This window comes from Neolamprologus brichardi, chromosome 6, assembly GCF_056152115.1.
Source record: "Neolamprologus brichardi isolate AB-2024 chromosome 6, ASM5615211v1, whole genome shotgun sequence".
NCBI lineage: Eukaryota > Metazoa > Chordata > Actinopteri > Cichliformes > Cichlidae > Neolamprologus > Neolamprologus brichardi.
The window spans coordinates 3,232,553-3,255,993 of record NC_142109.1 but is presented as its reverse complement, the minus strand read 5'-3'; the positions used below and the strand labels follow the sequence as shown (position 1 = coordinate 3,255,993).

The 23,441-nt window shown below is 38.9% G+C and overlaps 1 protein-coding gene across 1 annotated transcript; it reads right to left on the bottom strand.

The window, feature by feature from the left end:
• Positions 1-1,926: 1,926 nt before the first annotated feature.
• LOC118455964 (basement membrane-specific heparan sulfate proteoglycan core protein-like) lies at positions 1,927-22,559 on the bottom strand. The gene is made up of 22 exons (XM_087841505.1): positions 22,468-22,559; positions 19,718-20,098; positions 19,369-19,581; positions 19,003-19,263; positions 18,291-18,551; positions 17,738-17,998; positions 17,150-17,407; positions 16,004-16,264; positions 15,524-15,778; positions 13,804-14,064; positions 13,320-13,577; positions 12,767-13,027; positions 12,111-12,365; positions 11,271-11,531; positions 10,793-11,050; positions 10,263-10,523; positions 9,583-9,837; positions 7,801-8,061; positions 6,511-6,768; positions 5,964-6,224; positions 3,617-3,877; positions 1,927-2,612 (listed from the first exon to the last, which is right to left on the bottom strand). Exons 1-22 carry the CDS (start codon positions 22,538-22,540, stop codon positions 2,587-2,589), a joined length of 5,361 nt encoding a protein of 1,786 aa, XP_087697631.1. The 5' UTR covers positions 22,541-22,559; the 3' UTR covers positions 1,927-2,586.
• Between the last annotated feature and the right edge of the window lie 882 nt (positions 22,560-23,441).

Sequence of the window (23,441 nt, the reverse complement as noted above, 5' to 3'; positions counted from 1 at the left end):
CTGAAGGTGCTCAAGAACTTCTACTGCTGCACCATCGAGAGCGTCCTGACGGCAAACATCTGCACCTGGTTTGGGAACTGCACCAAGCAGGACAGACGAGATCTGCAAAGAGTGGTGCGCTCAGCCGAACGCATCATTCAATCAGAGCTCCCTGACCTGCTGTCCATCAACACCAAGCGGTGCAAGTCCAAAGCTAGGAAGATTATGATGGACCTCTCCCATCCCAACAATGGACTCTTCTCACTGTTGAGGTCTGGGAAGCGCTTCCGCTCCCTTAAGGCCAAAACAGAGAGAATGAGGAGGAGCTTCTTCCCCCAAGCTATTCGGGCCCTGAACCAGGTGTAGGACTGGACTCTCCCACACACATCACTATAAGACTGGACTCTCACACACATCACATCACCACACGCACCACCACACACTTCCTATAATCCTATAATTCCTATAATTTATAATCTTGATAATCTCTTTCTGCTATTTGCACTTTTTTTTTTTTTACTGTAAATTCCTAAGTTAATTTGTAAATTTTGTAGTAACCTGTAAATTGTAAATATTGTAAAACTTTTTTCTGTCATTTAATGGTTGGGCATTGTACAGCTACAAGCATTTCACCCCCATGTCATACTGTGTATGGTTGTGTGTGTGTGTGACAAATAAAATTTGAATGCAGGATGCAGGATGCAGGACGTGGTAGATGAAGGTTGAACATACTTTAACCCTCAGTGTTTATTCCAAGAAAAGAACAAGTACAGGCAGTCCAGAAACAGGCAACAAGAAATCCATAAGGCACGAGGAAGCACAGGGGAAAAATTTGGAACAGCAGAGCTAGTGGGACAACTCAACAAAGGGTGAAGGGAAACAATATCAATAAATACACAAGGTAATGCAGGAAGAGTAAACCTGAGGGGAACAAAGCTGAACCTAATACCATAAAAACAGACATGGAAAGTAAACTGAAAACTAAACACACAGGTCACCAAAACTGAACAACAAATAGCCAAACGAAGGGAACACAGCTGATGGAGATTTGATGCAAAAGGGCGTAACATAATCTGAGTATACACACTCATGACTCACCTTGAGCTGCAGTGACTGTATTTTAAAGTCTGTGCACATCTGGTGAACTGCAGCGTGGCAGACTCATCTAACCCACAAATGATCATTATTAAAATACTTTCCATCCTCCCAAGCTGTGGTGGAACATGTGGAACACTGACTTTGTCACTGATGTTAAGTTATTTTTTCAAGAAAGTGGCACATGCACTGAATAGTGAAACTACTCCAACAATGACTCACATGAACGAGATATTTGTTGTGTTTTAGCTGGATTGCACAGCATTTGGAAGACCTGCAGGTGACAACATTTTCAATAACATAACAACATTACCATTAACTCACTGGAATAAGGCTATTATTTAATGTGTAATTTATAGCATTTATTTCAGTTCTGTTTATCTGTTTATATTTCCCATTTTATTTCTTGACCCCAGTCCTTTTGTCCCTCCCATCAAAGACACTGGGAGGTCACTGTAGTCTGCTCACTTATATGCTTTTACCCACAGTCACACACTGACAATATGATACACAGAGATGATTGGATAATCAAGTATTACTCGGATATAAGTCCTCTAAATTTGTGTTTATTTTTTTTCCTTTAATGACAGTAAAAAATGACAGTGGCAGTCAGAGGCCGCTGGTTAGGTATTACATGTACATTTACACTAAAGTTCAGCAAAATGACAGATGAATCCCTTTACTGTGGTTTTACATGACAAAGAAAAAGATGATACTCACTAATTCTAAACTAACAACATTTTGCTTCAATGTAATCACAGAAGGAACTCCGTAACGGTCTTCCTTATATGAATATCTGCACTTCAGAATACAAAACATAAAGAAGGGTGACTCGATTCAGTTTTATGTTTGATTCATTTTTTTCTTTGTAATAATTTGAATTATGATGTCAGTAATGTATTTGCAGAGCACAAAGAGAGCTTTAAACACAACCTATGGGTTAAAGGAAATGTAAATACAAAAACACCTAAAACAATAATTATTGGATAATTGCAATAATCCAAAGAAATGGAATGAAAAAGCAAAAATCAATAGGTTATATCTGATCAATATTCCAGGAGAAGTAGTGATTCTTATCAATTGTGGACAGATGAATGGACAAGATGATATGGACTAATAACTTTCTATAAAATAAGAATGAAATATATAACAATATATTTTTAATGTGCAATTGAGCAGAAAAGCAGTTCAGATAATGTGTTAGTACAAATAAAAATAACAGATACAATGATAATTGTATACGTAATAAGAATGTGGTGAGATTCGAGTGTATATAATAAGTTTCTGTATATATTTTGACACCTCACGTGTTAATTAAGTAAACATGAAGTATTTTTCTCTCAACCTGATTCTCTTATGTTTCACATCAATAGAAACGTGTTTAGGTGTTGACGGCACCAACTTGTTCTCAGCTACACAGTCATGCTGTCCAGAATCAGCAGACCGGGTTAGCATCACTGCCACAGGTCAGAGTCACTGAAACGTTCTCCTGGGTTTACCAGATAGATTTACTCACACTGAGGGAGACTTTGGAGCATCTGGGGGGGAAACACAGGAAGGTAATTGTAGTTTTTGAACAAAATCAAACATCTTTGTAAGTGTAAATGACAGGATGGATGTTGTTAGTCTACTTTACACAGCATGACTCTTTCACGTATTCACACAAACACTTTTTTCTATGCCTTCTATCTAACATTTACACATATTCACGCCCTGATGGATGCATCAGGGAGCAAATTGGCATTGGTATCTTGCCCAAGGATATTTGCCATGCAGACTGGAGCAGCCAGGGATTGAATCACCAACCTGAGCTACAGCCACCCCAGCAGGATTTAGCAGGAATACTGATGTCCACAGAGACATTATGACTGACCAGTCTGATCATATTATAGTTTCTTAGTGAACATGAATGCCAGTTCAAATTTTCCACTTTACTTGCCTCTTTTCTGTAGCAGTAAAAGAAAAGTTTGCACATCATCTTGAAACCATGGACAGATATGTTGGAGAGTTGGTTCAATAATTTCTTATTGGAAAAAACAGTAAGCTTTACTGCATTTTTGGGTGGCTTGAGCCTACCCCAGCTATGATGACATGTCAAAGAATAACAATAATGGATTGCATTTATATAGCACTTTTAGGTGGGTGAAGTGTCTTGCCCAAGGACACAACGACCGAGACTGTCCGAGCCGGGGCTCGAACCGCCAACCTTCTGATTACAAGACAAACTGCCAACTCTTGAGCCACGATCGCTCCATGGTGGTGCGATCATGCCAGAATCCCAAAGAATTCTTCACTAGTCGCTCACAGGACAAATGCAGACTCACATTTTAAACACAATTAGTCAGAAGTCTTGGCAAATGATGGGGAATTGACAAAATGTATCAACTAGAGGTATATGTTTGTTGAACTACTGTGAGCAAAACCTTATTGACAATTGATGCAGATGATCAAAAATCAAATGAAAGTCTCTAAAGAGAGATAAAATCTATCAGTGAGAAGCAACATTGTTGAACCTGAGAAAAATGAAATTATTTCCACTCACATTTCACATCGATAGAAGTATATTCAGATGTCTTCCTTCCCAATGTATTTCCAGCTATACAGTAATACTGTCCAGAGTCAGAGGGCTCGATGGATCTGAAGGCAAGCTCGGGTTCTTTACTGAGAGGTGTTCTTCCATTTGTCTTGTACCAGACAAACGTAGCTGCTGGGTTAGCATCACTGCTGCAGGTCAGAGTCACTGAAGTGCCCTCCTTGATTTTACTAGAGGGACGCACTGACACAGAGGGAGGCTTTGGAGCATCTGGGGGAGGAAACAAAGGGAAACAAATACATGGTATTATTCCCTTCAAAGGCTGAAAAATTGACCAAATCAAAAACCTCAATGAATCTAATGCAGGGGCTTCTCAGTGAGTAGATGGCGTTAGCAGAGAGATGTTCTCAGCCACGTTATCACTTTATGATCAGATCTAGACAAACGACACTATTTAAACAACCCCATTTCCTAAAAGAAACTGGCCAGACGTTTACCAATCTGCAAAACATCTAACCTCTAAAGTCTGCAAAGTGTCTAAAAACTGAAAACATTTCAGAAAAATATTTTTTCATATAAAATTGTCAAGACTTTGAAGATATCATTGTGTACAGTACATCAAATTATCAAAAGATTCTGACAATTTTGAGAAATCTCCCGCTTAAGGGATGAGGCCAAAAATCCATATTAGATGCCTGTGAGCTTTGGTCCCCCAGACAGCACTGCATCAAAAACAGGTAACATTCTGCCATTTAGATCACTGCACAGGCTCAGGAACACAGTTCACTGCACCATTCGCAAGTGCAGATTAAAGCTCAATGACGTAATGAAGAAGCCATATATATACAGGTGTATACAAGCATATAGAGGTGTATACGGGTATATACAGGTGTATACAGGTATATACAGGTGTATACGGGTATATACAGGTGTATACGGGTATATACAGGTGTATACGGGTATATACGGGTATATACAGGTGTATACGGGTATATACAGGTGTATACGGGTATATACAAGTGTATACGGGTATATACAGGTGTATACGGGTATATACAGGTATATACAGGTGTATACGGGTATATACAGGTGTATACGGGTATATACGGGTATATACAGGTATATACAGGTGTATACAGCTTTGACATCATTCTCCTATACAGTTACTGATGTAAGGCCTTTTTACCAGTGGTTTTTGAAAGGCCTTCCAATTGGAGGGTAATGCTAAACCACATACTGAATTTATTAGTTGATAGTGAAAGAGTTCAGGTGCTGAATTGAACTGTAAGACATCATTAAACAAAAGCAACACAATAAAGATAACATCAGGACCAATGAGCAGCTAGAATCCTACATCAGAAGAGAATGAGACAACAGTCTCTTTCCAAATGTCCAGCAACTTGTCTCCTCAATTCCCAGATGATTATGATTATTAAAAGAAGAAGAAACGTTACACAAAAAACAATCAGGGCCATGATCCAAGGTTTGGAGACATCCTGCCATCAAATTTAAAATGAGGGAGTGTTTTTCTCTTAGAATTACGTGTTTTTCTCATTTTAGTTAGATTTACATTTCTTTATATGCTCTATTGTAAATGAAATATGGCTTTGTGAGACTTGCAAATTATGCATTATGTTATTATGTACATTTTACTCCCAGCGTTTTTAGATCTGGGGCTGAACGTCATGGTAGTGGTGCACCAGGAAAAAACGTCAGATTGTCTAAACCAGCGGTCCCCAACCCCCGGGCCTCCATGAGTCGTTTGGTATCGGGCCGCAAGAGTTGAGGCTCGGTGTGAAATGTATGGTTTTTTAGGGTTTTATCGGTTTTTAGCGTTATCTTGTTATCATTTTTATCATTAACTCTGTTTTCCTGGGTCTTTTCACGTGTGTTATGAATAAATCTTCTTTTTTTTGGTACTAGTTTTATTTTGTTGTATTTATCCGCGACACTTTAAAGAACGGTCCGTGAAAATATTGTCGGGCATAAACCGGTCCGTGGAGCAAAAAAGGTTGGAGACCGCTGGTCTCAACCATGAACATGATACAGCAAACGTGGATGTGCACTGAAATGTTTACATAGTGTCGTGAGAGAAAACATTTATTGTTTACTTTTATCATTTATCATGACAACCAAATGGAAGTCAATGATCATGATTATCTGACATGTGAAACTGTTTTATGTCTTAATTTTAGATGGAATACATAGCATATAAAGATAATGACAGCAGCTGAAATGAATTATGAAGCAGACAGAAATGAACAAAGCAAATGTTTGAGGTTAATTAATTTTGATTAGACATGAAGGGAATTTTCAAAGGTTGTTCTTATAAATAAAAAAAAACTTGTTCACCCACATTTGACATCAATGGAGGTATATTCAGATCTCTTCCTCCCCACTTTGTTCTGAGCTGTACAGTAATACTCTCCAGAGTCAGAGGGCTGGATGGAGCTGAAGGAGAGCTGCCGTTCATTACTGAGAGGTTTTTGTCCATTCTTCTTGTACCAGGAGTATTGAGCTGCTGGATTAGCATCACTGCTACAGGTCAGAGTCACTGATCCGCCCTCCTTGAATTCATTAGAAGGGCTCACCATCACTGACACAAACTTTGGAGCATCTGTAAGAAAAACAGTTGTGCAAATGATCAGTAATTTGTTAAAATGATGAGGAATTTATAAAGTGTAACAGCTTGAAGAAGCAGTAGTTGACCCTATTTATTTTTTTTCTAAACAAAGGTATAAGGCTGGTAGAATTACTATAGAAATGAGAAGTTTTATGAAAGTTGATGCAGTATATAAAAAATTAAATAAAAATAAATCTTCTGAAGACAGATTAAATCTCACTGTCATAGAGAAAAGTTATTGATGGATCTGAGAGAAATATATGAAATTATTTCCACTCACAGTTCACATTAATAGAAACATATTCAGATGTCGTCCCCACTGTATTAGCAGCTATACAGTAATACTGTCCAGAGTCAGAGCGCTGGATGGATTTGAAGACAAGCTGTGGTTCTTTACTGAGAGGTGTCCTTCCATTGGTCTTGTACCAGACAAACGTAGCTGCTGGGTTAGCTTCACTGCTACACGTCAGAGTCACTGAAGTGCCCTCCTTGATTTCACCAGAGGGACGCACTGACACAGAGGGAGGCTTTGGAGCATCTGCAGAAGAAAGCAAAGAAAAATGACAGCATTGTATCTTTTTTTTAAAGACCCCCTCCGCATATCACTACCTTATGGTGGTAGAGGGGTTTATGTGTCCCAGGGAACCCAGGGGCTATGTTGTCCAGGGGCTTCTGCCCCCTTGTAGGGTCTCCCATGGCAAAATGGTCCTGGGTGAAGGACTAGACAAAGAGCGATTTAGAAGAAGCTCACCCTGCCCAGTATAGGGCCAGGCCTGGGGAAACTGCCCAAAGGCGAGTGTATGGTGGCCGGGCCTTAGTCCACAGGGCACAGCCGGGCACAGCCCAAAACAGAGACATGGGCCAATCCTCCTGCAGGCCCACCACCTGCAGGAGACGCATCGGTCGGGTGCATTTTGTGCTAGGAGCGGCCAGAAGCAGAGGTCCTGGCAGACCAATCCACTGGGAACGCCTGACAGAGGCCCCAGTCCGCGAGATCTTCAACACACAGAGCTCTACTTGCATTGTGTATAGTGCGGGTGAAGCACTGCTGACTTGAACTGAGAAAATTGTTGGGTGGTGGAAGGAATACTTCGAGGACCTCCTTAATCCCACTGGCACGTCTTTTGTTGAGGAAGCAGAGTCTGGGAATGAGGGGGATGACTCGCCAATCTCTAAGGACGAGGTAACTGAGGCAGTTAAGCAACTCCTTGGTGGCAGAGCCCCTGCGGTAAATGAGGTCTACCCTGAGTTCCTAAAGGCTCTGGATGCTGTAGGGCTGTCCAGGTTGACACATCTCTACAATGTTGCATGGAGGTTGGATTGACAGACTGGGGTGGTGGTTCCCATCTTCAAGAAAGGGGACCGGACGGTGTGATGGTTGAATTATTGATCAGATTAAAGACAAAAGCTTAGCCACATTATGATTTGATGAAAAAAATGAAACAAATTACCACAATATCTAAAAAAGGGGTCTATGGACAATGTGAATCAAAATGAATGTAATGATTTGCAAATCTCAAACACTGACACTCATCAGCTGAAGGTTTCCTAAACGCCCTGTTTTACTCACATTTCACATCAACAGAAATGTTTGTAGGTGTTGATGTTCCCAGCCTGTTCTGAGCTGTACAGTAATACTCTCCAGAGTCAGCAGGCTGGATGGACTTGACTGAAAGCTGTGAATCTGTGCTGAGAGGTGTTTGATTGTTCTTCTTATACCAGACATACGTAGCTGCTGGGTTAGCTTCACTGCTACAGGTCAGAGTCACTGAAGTGCCCTCCTTGATTTCACCAGACGGACTCACTGACACAGAGGGAGGCTTTGGAGCATCTGGAGGAGAAAACACAGGGAGGTAACTGTAGTTTGAATGTCTGACCAAATCAACTAACTGTGTAAGTGTACAATGACACAAGTGAAGAGTTCTGGATGGTGTTAGCAGGAACGTTGACATCCTCAGACACATTTTGATATTTCCATACTAATGGTAAACAAGAAATTACAAGATCAAAAATACAGATACTGAAAATAATAATGATTGCCTTATACTGGAAGTTTTATTGACCAGACATAACTGAGTGACAAGCAGGATACAGGCAAAGTCTATCACTGCACAAATACAGACTGAAACACTGACATCTGAATCACCAGTTAAACTAACAAGCAGGTTTTTGGACAGACTTCACAGAAAGGCTTTGACTGACCAGGAAGTTGCAGCCCAGAACCTTCTTATAGTAAGTCGACAATGATGACCACTGTATCAACCTGATTCCACCATAAGTACTGACATTTATTTCTTCTCGAGAAAGAAGAATCACAGAAAACTTTCTGGAAAACTGCAGTCCTCGAAGGATGAAAATGTTAAAAAATATATTTTACAAATTTTAATTGAAAAATGTACCTTAGAGGAAATCTTACTATCAGAGTCCTAAGTGTCAATTTGTTTTCTTAGTGAGGAAGATAAGATAGGTCATATTTTGTTTTTAAACTTCATGGAGCCAAGATGAGTGTCACGATGAGTTGTGTGGCTGTCAGTGGTTGGACCACGTGCAGGACTCGGAGACAAAACATTAACTTAAACGACAGCTTTATTTGCTGGTGAGTCACCCTTGGCGATACATAAACAACAACTTAAACTAACTAGACTGGAGATGCTGAAGGTAGACGACAATGAATACACACACAACAAACGTGGAGGACGCAACAACTGGCAGGGAAAAACACAGGGCTTAAATACATACTGTGGTGATTAGGGAATGTGAAACAGGAGGAGAGCACAGCTGGGACTCATCAGACATGACAAGACAAGGGGAGGCAAAACTCAACACATTGACATAGTACACAGACTTTCAAAGTAAAACAGGAAACTGAACAGACGTGGACTAAACTAGGGGATACAGTGACAGAACAAGAGACACACTGACAGAAATGACTGTATACTAACAGAAGTAACACAGAACCAAGACCTAAGAAGGAGAACACAAGAAATGCTAAGGACCTAGGGAGTTAGGAATACTAGTGACAGAAATCAAACCCAAGAGAATCAAAACACATCATGAAATCAAAGATAACTAATACAAACAGAAAAACACTGAGTCACAGACTTAGGACCGTGACAATGAGGCTTTACTTATCAACAGTCACTGAATCACCAGCACAGAGTCAAAGTCGGGCTCTCCTCTAAGTGACCTGTGACAAGTTTATAGCCATAAATAGAAGACAAGATGATGATGAAAAGTACCTTCCATATTTCTGATTGACAGACCAGAACAGCACAGTAACACTGTGTGCTAAAAATGTAACACAAAAAAGAAAAATACTGACAGACATTTTTGTGAAAATTATTTGACTTACATTTCACATCAATAGTGATGGATTTAAGTGTTGACCCCAGCTTGTTCACAGCTCTACAGTAATACTCTCCAAAGTCAGAGGACTGGATGGAGTTGAAGATGAGCTGTGGGTTTTTGCTGAGTGGTTGGCTGTTCCTCTTGTACCAGACATACGTAGCTGCTGGGTTAGCATCACTGCTACAGGTCAGAGTCACTGCAGTGCCCTCCTTGATTTCACCAGACGGACTCACTGACACAGAGGGAGGCTTTGGATCATCTGGAGGAAACACAGGCAGACAAAAGCATGATATTAATTCCTTCAAAGGTTGAATTATTAAACAGATCAAACAACTCAATGAATCTAATGCTACGGGAGCTTCTCAGTGAGGAGATTTGGATGGTGTTATCAGACATCTACATTATGATGTTAAGATCTGATCAAATTGGACTATTTATAGATTGATGGTGCTGGGAGAACAGGAAAAGTTGGTAGATCTTCTAATGACCATAGACATGATTCAGCAAATGGAGATTTGCACTGAAATGCTTATAAGTTGGCATGCAAGAAAAAAACTAATGAAGAAAATTGAATTTATCCTTTTTGAAGAAGTTACATCTGTAAAAGGTGTATAAGGGACATTTATTGATTATTTGATATGTGAAATTGAATTTTCAAACATTTTTCTTAAAAAATATACCCACATTTGACATCAATGGAGGTATATTCAGATCTCTTCCTCCCCACTTTGTTCTGAGCTGTACAGTAATACTCTCCAGAGTCAGAGGGCTGGATGGAGCTGAAGGAGAGCTGCCGTTCATTACTGAGAGGCTTTTGTCCATTCTTCTTGTACCAGGAGTATTGAGCTGCTGGATTAGCATCACTGCTACAGGTCAGAGTCACTGATCCGCCCTCCCTGAATTCATTAGGAGGGCTCACCATCACTGACACAAACTTTGGAGCATCTGTGAGACAAAACATTATTGTGGAAATAATGTGAAACTGACATAATGTAACAGCCAAAAGTTTCACATTTAAACATATTTTTTTCTGCAGAAAAGGAGTTTAAGGCTGTAGAATTGCTAAAGGAATGAGACAAAGTTTTATGACAACTGATGCAGTATATAAAAAATAAAATTTAAAAAAAAATATCTGAAGGGAGATTAAATCTCACTGTCATAGAGAGAAGTTATTGATGGATCTGAAAGAAATATATGAAATTATTTCCACTCACAGTTCACATTAATAGAAATATATTCAGATGTCGTCCCCACTGTATTAGCAGCTATACAGTAATACTGTCCAGAGTCAGAGCGCTGGATGGATCTGAAGACAAGCTGTGGTTCTTTACTGAGAGGTGTTCTTCCATTTGTCTTGTACCAGACAAACGTAGCTGCTGGGTTAGCTTCACTGCTACAGGTCAGAGTCACTGAAGTGCCCTCCTTGATTTCACCAGAGGGACGCACTGACACAGAGGGAGGCTTTGGAGCATCTGCAGGAGAAAACAAAGGGAAATAATAGCAAGGTATTGTTTTGATCAAAGGTAAAATTATTGATTAGATCAAAGACAAAATCTAAGCCAAATCATTGAATTGATGATATAAATGAATGGGACTATTTACCACAATATCTGAAATGGGATACTATACGCAATGTGAATCAAAACACTGACATCTCAAACACTGACACTTGTGACGCCCTGTTTTACTCACATTTCACATCAACAGAAATGTTTGTAGGTGTTGATGTTCCCAGCCTGTTCTCAGCTGTACAGTAATACTCTCCAGAGTCAGCAGGCTGGATGGACTTGAAGGAGAACTGTGAATCTGTGCTGACAGGTGTTTGATTGTTCATCTTGTGCCAGACATACGTAGCTGCTGGGTTAGCATCGCTGCTACAGGTCAGAGTCACTGAAATGCCTTCTGTGATTTCACCAGGAGAACTCACTGACACAGAGGGAGGCTTTGGAGCATCTGCAGGAGAAAACACAGGGAGGTAACTGTAGTTTGAATTTCTGATCAAATCAACTGTGTAAGTGTACATAGACAGGAGTGAAGAGTTCTGGATGGTGTTAGCACGAATGTTAACGTCCTCAGACGCAAGATAAGATAAGATAAGATAAGATAAGATAACCTTTTCAGTCCCACACGTGGGAAATTTGTTTGTTACAGCATAAAGTTGACGGTGCAAAGTTACATAGCAAAAATTAGAAAAACACTGGAATAGGATAAGAATAAGAATAAGATACTATACACAACTGTACACAGTAGAATATAACAAAATAAAACACTATACACAGTAGACTAAAATAGAATAAAAATACTACAACTGAGTAAAATACAACTTTGTCAGAGAAAGAGTATAGCACTCAGTATTATTGTTATTGCACATGTGTGGATGTGTGTGTCTGGTCAGTTGCGAAGTCTTTGTTGTCGAGTCTGACAGCAGACTTATGGCATTTCCATAACTTATATCAAAGTTTACTTCACTAATTGTAAACAAGAAATTATGAGAACAAAAAAAAATGCTGTTATGAAAATTGTTTGACTTACATTTCACATCAATAGTGATGGATTTAAGTTTTGACCCCAGCTTGTTCACAGCTCTACAGTAATACTCCTCAGAGTCAGAGGACTGGATGGAGTTGAAGATGAGCTGTGGGTTTTTGCTGAGTGGTTGGCTGTTCCTCTTGTACCAGACATACGTAGCTGCTGGGTTAGCTTCACTGCTACAGGTCAGAGTCACTGCAGTGCCCTCCTTGATCTCACCAGATGGACTCACTGACACAGAGGGAGACTTTGGGTCGTCTGAAGGAAACACAGGCAGACAAAAGCATGTTATTAGTTCCTTCAAAGGTTGAATTATTAAACAGATCAAACAACTCAATGAACCTGATGCTACAGGAGCTTCTCAGTGAGGAGAAAGGTAAATTTAGAAAAATCACAACGTTTTTATCATTTCACTACTTGATGGAAGTCAATGATCATGATTACCTGATATGTGAAATAGTTTTGTGCATTGATTTATAAGGGAATATGTGGCATATAAAAATGCAATAAATGGAGCAGTTCAGTGATCGACGGCAGCTGAAATGAATTATGAAGCAGACAGAGATGAACAAAGCAAATGTTTGAGGTTGATCAATTTTAATTATACATGAAGGGATTTTAGAAAGTTTTTCTTAAAACAAATAAACTTGTTCACTCACATTTGACATCAATGGAGGTATATTCAGATCTCTTCCTCCCCACTTTGTTCTGAGCTGTACAGTAATACTCTCCAGAGTCAGAGGGCTGGATGGTGCTGAAGGAGAGCTGCCGTTCATTACTGAGAGGTTTTTGACCATTCTTCTTGTACCAGGAGTATTGAGCTGCTGGATTAGCATCACTGCTACAGGTCAGAGTCACTGATCCGCCCTCCCTGAATTCATTAGAAGGGCTCACCATCACTGACACAAACTTTGGAGCATCTGTAAGAAAAACAGTTGTGCAAATGATCAGTAATTTGTTAAAATGATGAGGAATTTAAACACTGTAACAGCTCGAATTCTTGTGCAGTAGTTGAACCTATTTATTTTCTTCTAAACAAAGATATAAAGTTGTAGAATTACTACAGAAATGAGACAATGTTTGATGACAACTGATGCAGTATATAAAAAACTAAAAAAAAAAAAAATCCTCTGAAGACAGATTAAATCTCACTGTCATGGAGAGACGTTATTGATGGATCTGAGAGAAATGTATGAAATTATTTCCACTCACAGTTCACATTAATAGAAACATATTCAGATATCGTCCCCACTGTATTAGCAGCTATACAGTAATACTGTCCAGAGTCAGAGCGCTCGATGGATCTGAAGACAAGCTGTGGTTCTTTACTGAGAGGTGTTCTTCCATTTATCTTGTACCAGACAAACGTAGCTGCTGGGTTAGCTTCACTGCTACAGGTCAGAGTCACTGAAATGTTCTCCTTGATTTCACCAGAGGGACGCACTGACACAGAGGGAGGCTTTGGAGCATCTGCAGGAGAAAACAAAGGGACTCAATATCATCATATAATATACTTCAAAGTTTGAATTATCAATCAGATAATGATGAAATCTCAGCCACATCATTTAGTTGATTAGCAAACAACATTATTTACCCCAGCATCTTAAATAGGACACTATAGACAATGTGAATCAAAATGAATGTCATGATTTGAAAATCTCAAACACTGACAACCATGACGCCCTGTTTTACTCACATTTCACATCAACAGAAATGTTTGTAGGTGTTGATGTTCCCAGCCTGTTCTCAGCTGTGCAGTAATACTCTCCAGAGTCAGCAGGCTGGATGGACTCGAAGGAGAGCTGTGAATCTGTACTGACAGGTGTTTGATTGTTCATCTTGTGCCAGACATACGTAGCTGCTGGGTTAGCATCACTGCTACAGGTCAGAGTCACTGAAGTGCCCTCCTTGATCTCACCAGAAGGACTCACTGACACAGAGGGAGGCTTTGGAGCATCTGGAGGTGAAAACACAGGGAGGTAACTGTAGTTTGAATTTCTGACCAAATCAACTGTGTAAGTGTACACTGAGAGGAGTGACAAGTTCTGGATGGTGTTAGCAGGAACACATGAAGATATTCCCATAACATATACTATCAGAGTTTGCCTTACTAATGATAAACAACAAACTATTGGAACAAATATCCAATTCTGAAAACAATAATGATTGCCTTATAATGGAGGTTTTCTTGACCAGATGTAACTGGGTAAGAAGCAGGATACAGGCAATAAAGGCAGAGCCTATCACAGCACAAATTTAGACTCAAACATCTGCATCTTTATCAACAGTTCAACTAATAAGCAGGTTTTTGGACTCTGACAAAACTATGCAGATTTCACAGAAAGGCTTTGACTGACCAGGAAGTTTCAACCCAGAAATGAGAAACAGCCTCTTCGCATTTCCTGCTCTCAGCCAGGTCAGCTAGTTTAGAACAGAGCCAGACATATTTCTGGCATATTTCTTTAGACCAGAATACACACGCACATGGATGTTGTTGAGCAATCAGAGTGTTTCTGCCTGCGCATTAATTTCTGGATATTGCAGGATCCAGCAATTTTATGCTTTCATGTTTAGAAACTTAAGTCAGCAATAACCATCGAGTGCCGAGTGTCTCTCTCTCACTCTTCTCTCTCCCCAGGACACAGCTCTTGTTCATTGGCCTCGTTTACCACCTGGGCCCAGTCAGCAATCTCCTCTCTGAGGTTATATAATCTGGAGATAAACTGTATGTGTGGTGGATTTTCCCCTGTGGCTCTACATCATTTCTCTAGGTGTTGGAAAGGGTCCTTTGTGTGTCTGTCATGCCTGTGGTGAGGAGTTAAGTTGAGTGAGTAGACGGGCTTGTGGGCCCCAGAAGTGTCTCCTTTATTTGTTAGGTGGTTTTTTCCTTTGTTGCTGCAACTGCTTCTTTTGTTTCTTTGCATTATTGATAAAACGGTGTTGCCGGCTCTTTTGGTTAAGATTATTTGTAATAAAGCTATATTATATATTGAACACCTCTGTCTGGTTTCCTTTTCATTCCATTCTGGACCCACTTGTTACCGGTCCCCACACTCACATCCCTAGACCTCTTAGTGGTGACGTAACAGTGTACACAACCTCTATTTGCTGCAAGCAAATATCTATGTATCAGTATTCAATTGAAATGTTCAATATTAGGATTCTTTCAGAATTAGAGTCCCTGAACAATTTTAAAAAATAAGAAGTTTAAGTGTAACAAGCCTGTAAATGTGGGGGGCTTGTTTAAGTGTAACAAGCCCCCCACACAATAAGAAATATACATGATTATAAACTTCAGGGAGCCTAGATTACCCTTTATTTATCAACAGTTATTGAATCACTGGCTCAAAGTCAGGCTCTGAATTAAGTGACCTGTGACGAATGTTGAAAGTCTTTGTGAAAATCGTTTGACTTACATTTCACATCAATAGTGATGGATTTAAGTTTTGACCCCAGCTTGTTCACAGCTCTACAGTAATACTCCTCAGAGTCAGAGGACTGGATGGAGCTGAAGATGAGCTGTGGGTTTTTGCTGAGTGGTTGGCTGTTCCTCTTATACCAGACATACGTAGCTGCTGGGTTAGCTTCACTGCTACAGGTCAGAGTCACTGCAGTGCCCTCTGTGATTTCACCAGACGGACTCACTGACACAGAGGGAGGCTTTGGGTCGTCTGGAGGAAACACAGGGAGACAAAAGCATGTTATTAGTTCCTTCAAAGGTTGAATTATTAAACAGATCAAACAACTCAATGAATCTAATTCTACTGGAGCTTCTCAGTGAGGAGATTTGGATGGTGTTATCAGAGAGATGTTCTCAGTCCCATAATAACTTTATGATCTAAATAAATGGCAAAATGTTCTAAACAAAAAAAGGCTAAAAAAGCTGTTTTACTCACATTTCACATCAACAGAAATGTTTGTAGGTGTTGATGTTCCCAGCCTGTTCTCAGCTGTACAGTAATACTCTCCAGACTCAGCAGGCTGGATGGAGCTGAAGGAGAGCTGTGAATCTGTACTGACAGGTGTTTGATTGTTCATCTTGTGCCAGACATATGCAGCTGCTGGGTTAGCTTCGCTGCTACAGGTCAGAGTCACTGAAGTGCCCTCTGTGATTTCACCAGACGGACTCACTGACACAGAGGGAGGCTTTGGAGCATCTGGAGGAGAAAACACAGGGAGGTAACTGTAGTTTGAATTTCTAACCAAATCAACTAACTGTGTAAGTGTACAATAACAGGAGTGAAGGGTTCTGGATGGTGTTAGCAGGAACGTCGTCATCCTCACACACATTGTGACTGAATGAGTGGATCAAATTACAGTTCATTTCTGGGAACATGAAGGCCAGTTCAAACTTTCCACCATCACTGTGTCAGTAAAGGAAAGATTTGCAGATCGTCTAGAAACCACAGACAGATGTGTTTTACAGAAGCTTCAATAATTTTACTTCTAATTGGAAAAACCAATATGCTTAACAGCATGTGTGGCTTTGTGACATATTTCTCTTTTAGTTTGCATTTCTAGGCATACATCAGGGTTTGGTTTGCTTATGTAAACAACAAATGAGAAGAACAAAAATGCACAAACTAAACATTATAAAGACTGCTTTATACTGGAGATCTTCTAGACCAGCTACTGTGGTTAAAAACACTGAAATCAGTTTTATGTAGTAAAGTTCAGATCTTCAAGTATGTGTTGTGAGTAAAACAGAGAGAGCACTGTGGTATGAGCCTGCTCCAGCCGCCAGGGGACACCATGTTTCATCTTTGACAGATGCACAGTTTTCTGGCATTCAGCACAGATCATCTACAGATGGAGAACAGATGATCATATATGTCTTTAAACTTGATAGATCCTAGACTTTCCCTTCATTTTTAGCAGCTGTTGAATCACCAGTCACAGCCGCGCTCTGCTCTGTCTGACCTGTGCTAACTGTAACAGCAGCCAACTGTAAACATGAAGCAGACAGACCAGAAGAAAGATGATACTATAGACAAACATGTAGAAATACTGACAGACATTTTTGTGAAAATTATTTGACTTACATTTTACATCAATAGTGATGGATTTAAGTTTTGACCCCAGCTTGTTCACAGCTCTACAGTAATACTCTCCAAAGTCAGAGGACTGGATGGATCTGAAGACAAGCTGTGGTTCTTCACTGAGAGGTGTCTTTCCATTTATCTTGTACCAGACAAATGTAGCTGCTGGGTTAGCTTCACTGCTACACGTCAGAGTCACTGCAGTGCCCTCCTTGATTTCACCAGATGGACTCACTGACACAGATGGAGGCTTTGGATCATCTGGAGGAAACACAGGCAGACAACAGCATGTTTATTAGTTCCTTCAAAGGTTGAATTATTAAACAGATCAAACAACACAGAAAGTATTTATCATTTTAACAACTAAATGGAAGTCAATGATCATGATCGGCTGACATGTGAAATGGTTTTATGTCTTAATTTTAAAGGATATATTTGCATATAAACATAGAAGAAATGGAGCAGTTCAGGGATCGACAGCAGCTGAAATGAATTATGAAGTAAAGAGAGAAGAACAAAGCAGATGTTTGAGGATAATTTTTTTCTTTTTTTAAAATACATGAATACATTTTTGGAAACTTGTTCACCCACATTTGACATCAATGGAGGTATATTCAGATCTCTTCCTCCCCACTTTGTTCTGAGCTGTACAGTAATACTCTCCAGAGTCAGAGGGCTGGATGGAGCTGAAGGAGAGCTGCCGTTCATTACTGAGAGGTTTTTGTCCATTCTTCTTGTACCAGGAGTATTGAGCTGCTGGATTAGCATCACTGCTACAGGTCAGAGTCACTGATCCGCCCTCCTTGAATTCATTAGAAGGGCTCACCATCACTGACACAAACTTTGGAGCATCTGTGAGACAAAACATTATTGGGCAAATGATCAGTAATTTGTTAAAATGATGAGGAATTAAAAGATTTTAACAACTGGAACTCTAGTGTTTTATTATCAAATTTTACATCAGAGGTACAGTATAAGATTGTAGATTTACTAGTCATCACTCAAAGATTTATGACAACTGATGCAGTACATGAAAAAGAAAAATAACATTTTTAAAAAGAGAAAAAAATAATTAAATACAATCTTGAAAAGAAGAGAAAAATCTCACTATCATAGAAAAATGTATAAAAATTGTTCCACTCACATTTCCCATCAATAGAAATATATTCAGATGTCCTCCTCCCTAATTTATTAACAGCTATACAGTAATACTGTCCAGAGTCAGAGGGCTCGATGGATCTGAAGACAAGCTGTCGGTCTTCACTAAGAGGTGTTCTTCCACTTATCTTGTACCAGACATACGTAGCTGCTGGGTTAGCTTCACTGCTACAGGTCAGAGTCACTGAGCTGCCCTCTTTGATTTCCCCAGGAGGACTCACTGACACAGAGGGAGGCTTTGGCCCATCTGGAGGAGATATTATCAAAATCAATTAATGTTAATAAGAACACTAAATATAAGTATTGTGGCTGTCTGTATGTTGTTGGGATATATACCCCATCATGGTTATTGTGAGTCCTTACAAAATTATGTAAAATGATGTAGTTATGTAGTCGTCATTCCTGTATGTGAGGTGTAGATCACTGATGACAGATTATAAAACACAGGAACATCACAGTGATGTCAATAAACAGTGAAAATTGTTCCTTTTTTGTGTTCTTGGTGCTTTTTTGTTGCTGTCAAAAAAAGTTCAAACAATATAGACATTTGCATAAAATACAGTTACCTAATGCTTCAGAAGAATTATTGACATATTTTACAGTAAGTTTAGACATCACTGCACTTTAACTAGGGAAATGTTAAATAAGAAGTGAAACTATTCAAGAGAAATTAATGTTATTAAAGTTGATTTACTGACATTTCACGTCGATTAAAACAGATTCAGATGTCCTCTTCCCCAGGTCATTCTCAGCTGTACAGTAATACTGTCCAGAGTCAGAGGGCTGGATGGAGCTGAAGGAGAGCCACCACTCCTTACTCAGAGGTGTTTGACCATCCTCCTTGTACCAGGTGTAATTAGCTGCTGGGTTAGCATCACTGCTACAGGTCAGAGTGACTGAACTGCCCTCCACTATCTCAGCAGAGGGACTCACTGACACGGAGGGAAGCTTTGGAGCATCTGGAGGAGATGAAAATCTTTAGATTGTTTTTTTTCCCCTAATATTGAAGATTTTATTTCACATGTTACATGACATTTCATAGTGACACTGTGGAGTAAACTCACACACTGCAACAGAGCGGTAATCCTCATGTCCTTTAACAGCACAGGAATAGCTGCTGTCATCACCTCCAACAGAGACTCGCAGAGAAGATGTTTCTTCCTCTATTTTCTGTCCATTTTTGTACCAAACATATGATGGAGGATCAATTACATCACAGCTGCTGTGACACTGCAGCTCTGTGTGGGCTGATGATTTTCTTCTCTTCACCTGCAGGTCTGAATATGGAAGGAAAGAACAAATCGTCTTCATTTTAACTAAACCATCAAAGTGAATGAACACTGAAAAACAAACCTTCAGAGCAGGTTGAATGTAAGCAACATGGCTAAAAGCAAGTGACTGAAAGGCAAAGACGATATTTATTTTCAATGAAAATCTTACCTGTGACCGTCAAAGTGACTCCAGGTGAGCCAGTATAAATTCCACCATACTGGTTTGTCATGAATCTGAACTTGTACTGTGCTGAGTCGCTCTCTCTCAGGTCTGTGATCCTCAGAGTGCAGTCCTTCTCATGAAACTGGTGCTCAACCCGCCCTGTGTAGTCTGGGTCTATTCTCAAATCCACAGGCCCATAATACTCATTTCTAATAAACCAAAATCTTTCCCGAAACATAATTCCATGGTTCCTATTGTTTGGGTAACTGTAGCTGCAGCCTATGTCCACTGTTGATCCTTTCAAGGCGCAGATGTGAGTGGAAGTGTAAGTCACTGACCAACCAGTCTGACCCAGTACCGCTGTAACACAGAGCACATCAGACACTACAGACACAATCACAGTGACATTAATAATGGAAACATTTGTTTACATTTTCTTTAACATGAAAAGCAACATAAATAATAAAAAAGCTTTGCATGTTATTATAAAAGCAGAGCTTTCCTTCCTTTTTTAAATAGCAATATTAGTTATGATTTAATTATTAAGCTGTAGTGAACAAAGGAATTACAAGAGTAAATGTAATGCTAAAAGACAAATAGGATTTTTTAACCTAAGTTAGTCAAAAACATTTCATCTGATACTGTTTTCTCTCTAATGAGACTGAGTCTGACAGAGCAGTTCATAAAAATGCAGAACAGAAGCTCTGCATGCCTGGCTGCTGCTGTACACTGTTAAAAATGCAGATGTAAAAAATATAAATACATTAACACGCCTAATGTAAATGAACTCAGAAACCTGTGGCTGCAATTAAACATGATTTTTTTTGTATTTATTTATTTATTACTAAATTTACAACTTTGCATACATTCCATGTTTATTGAAAACGTAAAACAGTTAAATGTAGTTTACTGCTGTAAATCCATATTTAAAATTTGGTGCACAGATTTAAAGTGACACTAAAAAATTAAAGTAAAACAAATATAGATTTTGTAAGTTTACATGGATTTGTTCATTTCTTTACATGTTGTGTAATTAAAGTTTTAAAAATGGTGGGGAAACTTTTTACAAATGAGTGCACAGTTTTTTAAGTGAGTATATAACATCTGCAACTTTTATTAAACTGTCAACAGGTATATGGTCATTTCACAAGTGGTGCTTTTTATATTACCAAAATTGATAAGAATAATAAAAATAATAAAAAGTAATAAAAACAGAAATGTAAATTCTGTTTTGTTATTCTTAAGAGATCGACATATTTATGGATTGTTATGTAAATGTTAGATTCCTTAAATTATTGTTTGTACTTAAAATAAAGTGTCTAACACTAACAGTATCAAAATATTTTTGGAATTACTTTTTTTATATATTAAAAAGTGAAAGGGTTAAATCAGCACCAATCAGATTTTGTATTTTAGTTCTGAACAAGGGGTGTAGGGCGAACCTCAACAGTATTTCATTTTATGAGCAGAGACACGGGATGAAAATGAACTTTACACAGGGAGGCCACTGCAGGTTACGGGGTTTTATGGATTATACCACAGTGGCTTTGTGTCACTTTGTCACTAAATCTCTATTACCAATTGTATTCCACCATTTTATTACATTAATTAAAAAAAAAGACTTTTCACATTAAATAACATTATAAAACCCCACTAATAACAGTACTTTTCTGCAATTACAAGTCTCATTCATTTTATCAGACAGAGTTTGACCATGCTATTAGGTAAAATCATTAGTTTTTTAATTTAATATTTAATTTTTTTTATAAGAATCTGCAAGATTTAATGTAAATGCAAAGCTAAAATGGAATTCAATTTTAATTTCAATTTTATTCATACAAAGCCAAATCTCAACAGCAGTTGCCTGCAAAACAACTGCATTTTAATTTACCATTATCTGTATTTTCATGCAGAAAACTTAGCTCAAGATTTTTATGTGATGGTAAATTTGCATGTTCTCCCCGTGTTTGCGTGGGTTCCCTCCGGGTACTCCGGCTTCCTCCCACCGTCCAAAGACATGCAACTTGTGGGGATAGGTTAATTGGATAATCCAAATTGCCACTAGGTGTGAATGTGCGAGTGAATGTGAGTGCGAATGGTTGTCTGTCTCTGTGTGTTGGCCCTGTGACAGACTGGCAACCTGTCCAGGGTGTACCCCGCCTATCGCCCTATGACAGCTGGGATAGGCTCCAGCGCCCCCCGCGACCCTGAAAAGGATAAGCGGAAGCGAATGGATGGATGGATGGATGGTAAATTTCCTTTATTTTATTTTACTATTTTTGGTATCCAAGTGGCAGTTATTGGTTGTTTTTGTTTGTTGTTGTTGTTTTTACAAACTTTTTATAGTGTATTTTTTGGTCTCTAAGGGCTGATTTGCTGGTAACCAACACAGAATAGAAAGTTATGAAAATGCAGATTTGGTTCCTTTTTTTCCTTTTCCTTTTTTTTTCTATTTCTCGTGCAGAGTCAGATTCCTTTGGATAAACTAGACCCAGACCCAGATGTTGTGCTGCACATTTCAAACAGTCCTATCCATGTCTATCCTTCTTAAAAGACTGAAAGTTGCTGAATATGTCAACATTTTTTACCAAATCTTATTACCAAAACAATAATATAACTCACTAAAGAATGCGTGGTAATGGGAAGTGATGCATTTGTAAATTTTTAAATGTAACTCTTTTAGTTTCATCTGAAAAGACCCTTCATTGTAGAGGTTAGGTATTCAGTACCTGGCACAGTGAGAAGCAGGACAACAAATCCACTCATTGCTGCTGCAGTTACACTCATGGCTGCTCCTCTCATCTCTCCGTGTGATTTCAAAGAAAATTACATCAGTAAAGAATTGAGTTAGTGCATTTCACTGTGCAATAAAATCACTAAAATAAGAATATAAACAAAGTCTTCTTACCATAGAGAAAGATGTTGTCTTCTAATGATAATGTTCTCATATGATCAGTTCAGTAAGCAGAAGGCAGAACTCTAGCTATAAGACCAAGCACACTTCCTTCCTCTTCGAGTTATTATTAGGAATGAAGTCAGTACATCTGGGACTGCTGTGGTTTTCCAATCCATATACAGCACTCTTAATATTTTTTTTCTTATTTCCTATAAAGACTTTATAATTTCCTATAAAGTCTTGAGGGAATAATTTGTGGTGTTCTAATGCCAAACCACAGCTCACCAAGCCCACTTTTAGAGAGAAAGAGAAATTCTCAGTGTTTTACAACTTTTATCACAAGGAAAGGCATTTTCAAAGTACTTTATATTGCATAGACTGACAGTGGGGCCCATGTAGGATCCATACCGATTTTGTCTTTTTGGGCCCACAAAAGGTAATTCTGTGGGCAACATATATGGGCTCCACTACAGAGAACCCATTATACTAAAGGGATCCCCAAAAAACAAAACTGCTCCACTCCCTTTGTGGGAGTTGGGGAATGGTATAAATGTGGGTCTCTCCTGTAGACTGTTCACATATTTATAATACAGAAACGCCATAGACATCTTATTATTATATTTCAAAAGAAGATGTGAAAGTTTTCAGGCAAGATTCCATTTTCTATGACAGACTGACCTTTTTGATAGGATTTTATGTTTTTTAATTATTATTTTTTTATATATATTTTTATTTCAGTGAGTTGATCCATAGTAGTTTACAGATTTGGTAATAAGTAAATAATTCTTTAGTCTGGAAGAACACACG

Excerpts from the sequence above, each read along its gene's own strand:
- LOC118455964 (XM_087841505.1), bottom strand. The coding sequence starts at position 22,540 with ATGAGAGGAGCAGCCATGAGTGTAACTGCAGCAGCAATGAGTGGATTT. Across the intron at positions 12,366-12,766 it reads TACCTCCATTGATGTCAAAT|ACGACCCAAAGTCTCCCTCT; the intron begins GTGAGTGAACAA and ends TGTTTCCTTCAG. Across the intron at positions 9,838-10,262 it reads TACCTCCATTGATGTCAAAT|ATGATCCAAAGCCTCCCTCT; the intron begins GTGGGTATATTT and ends TGTTTCCTCCAG.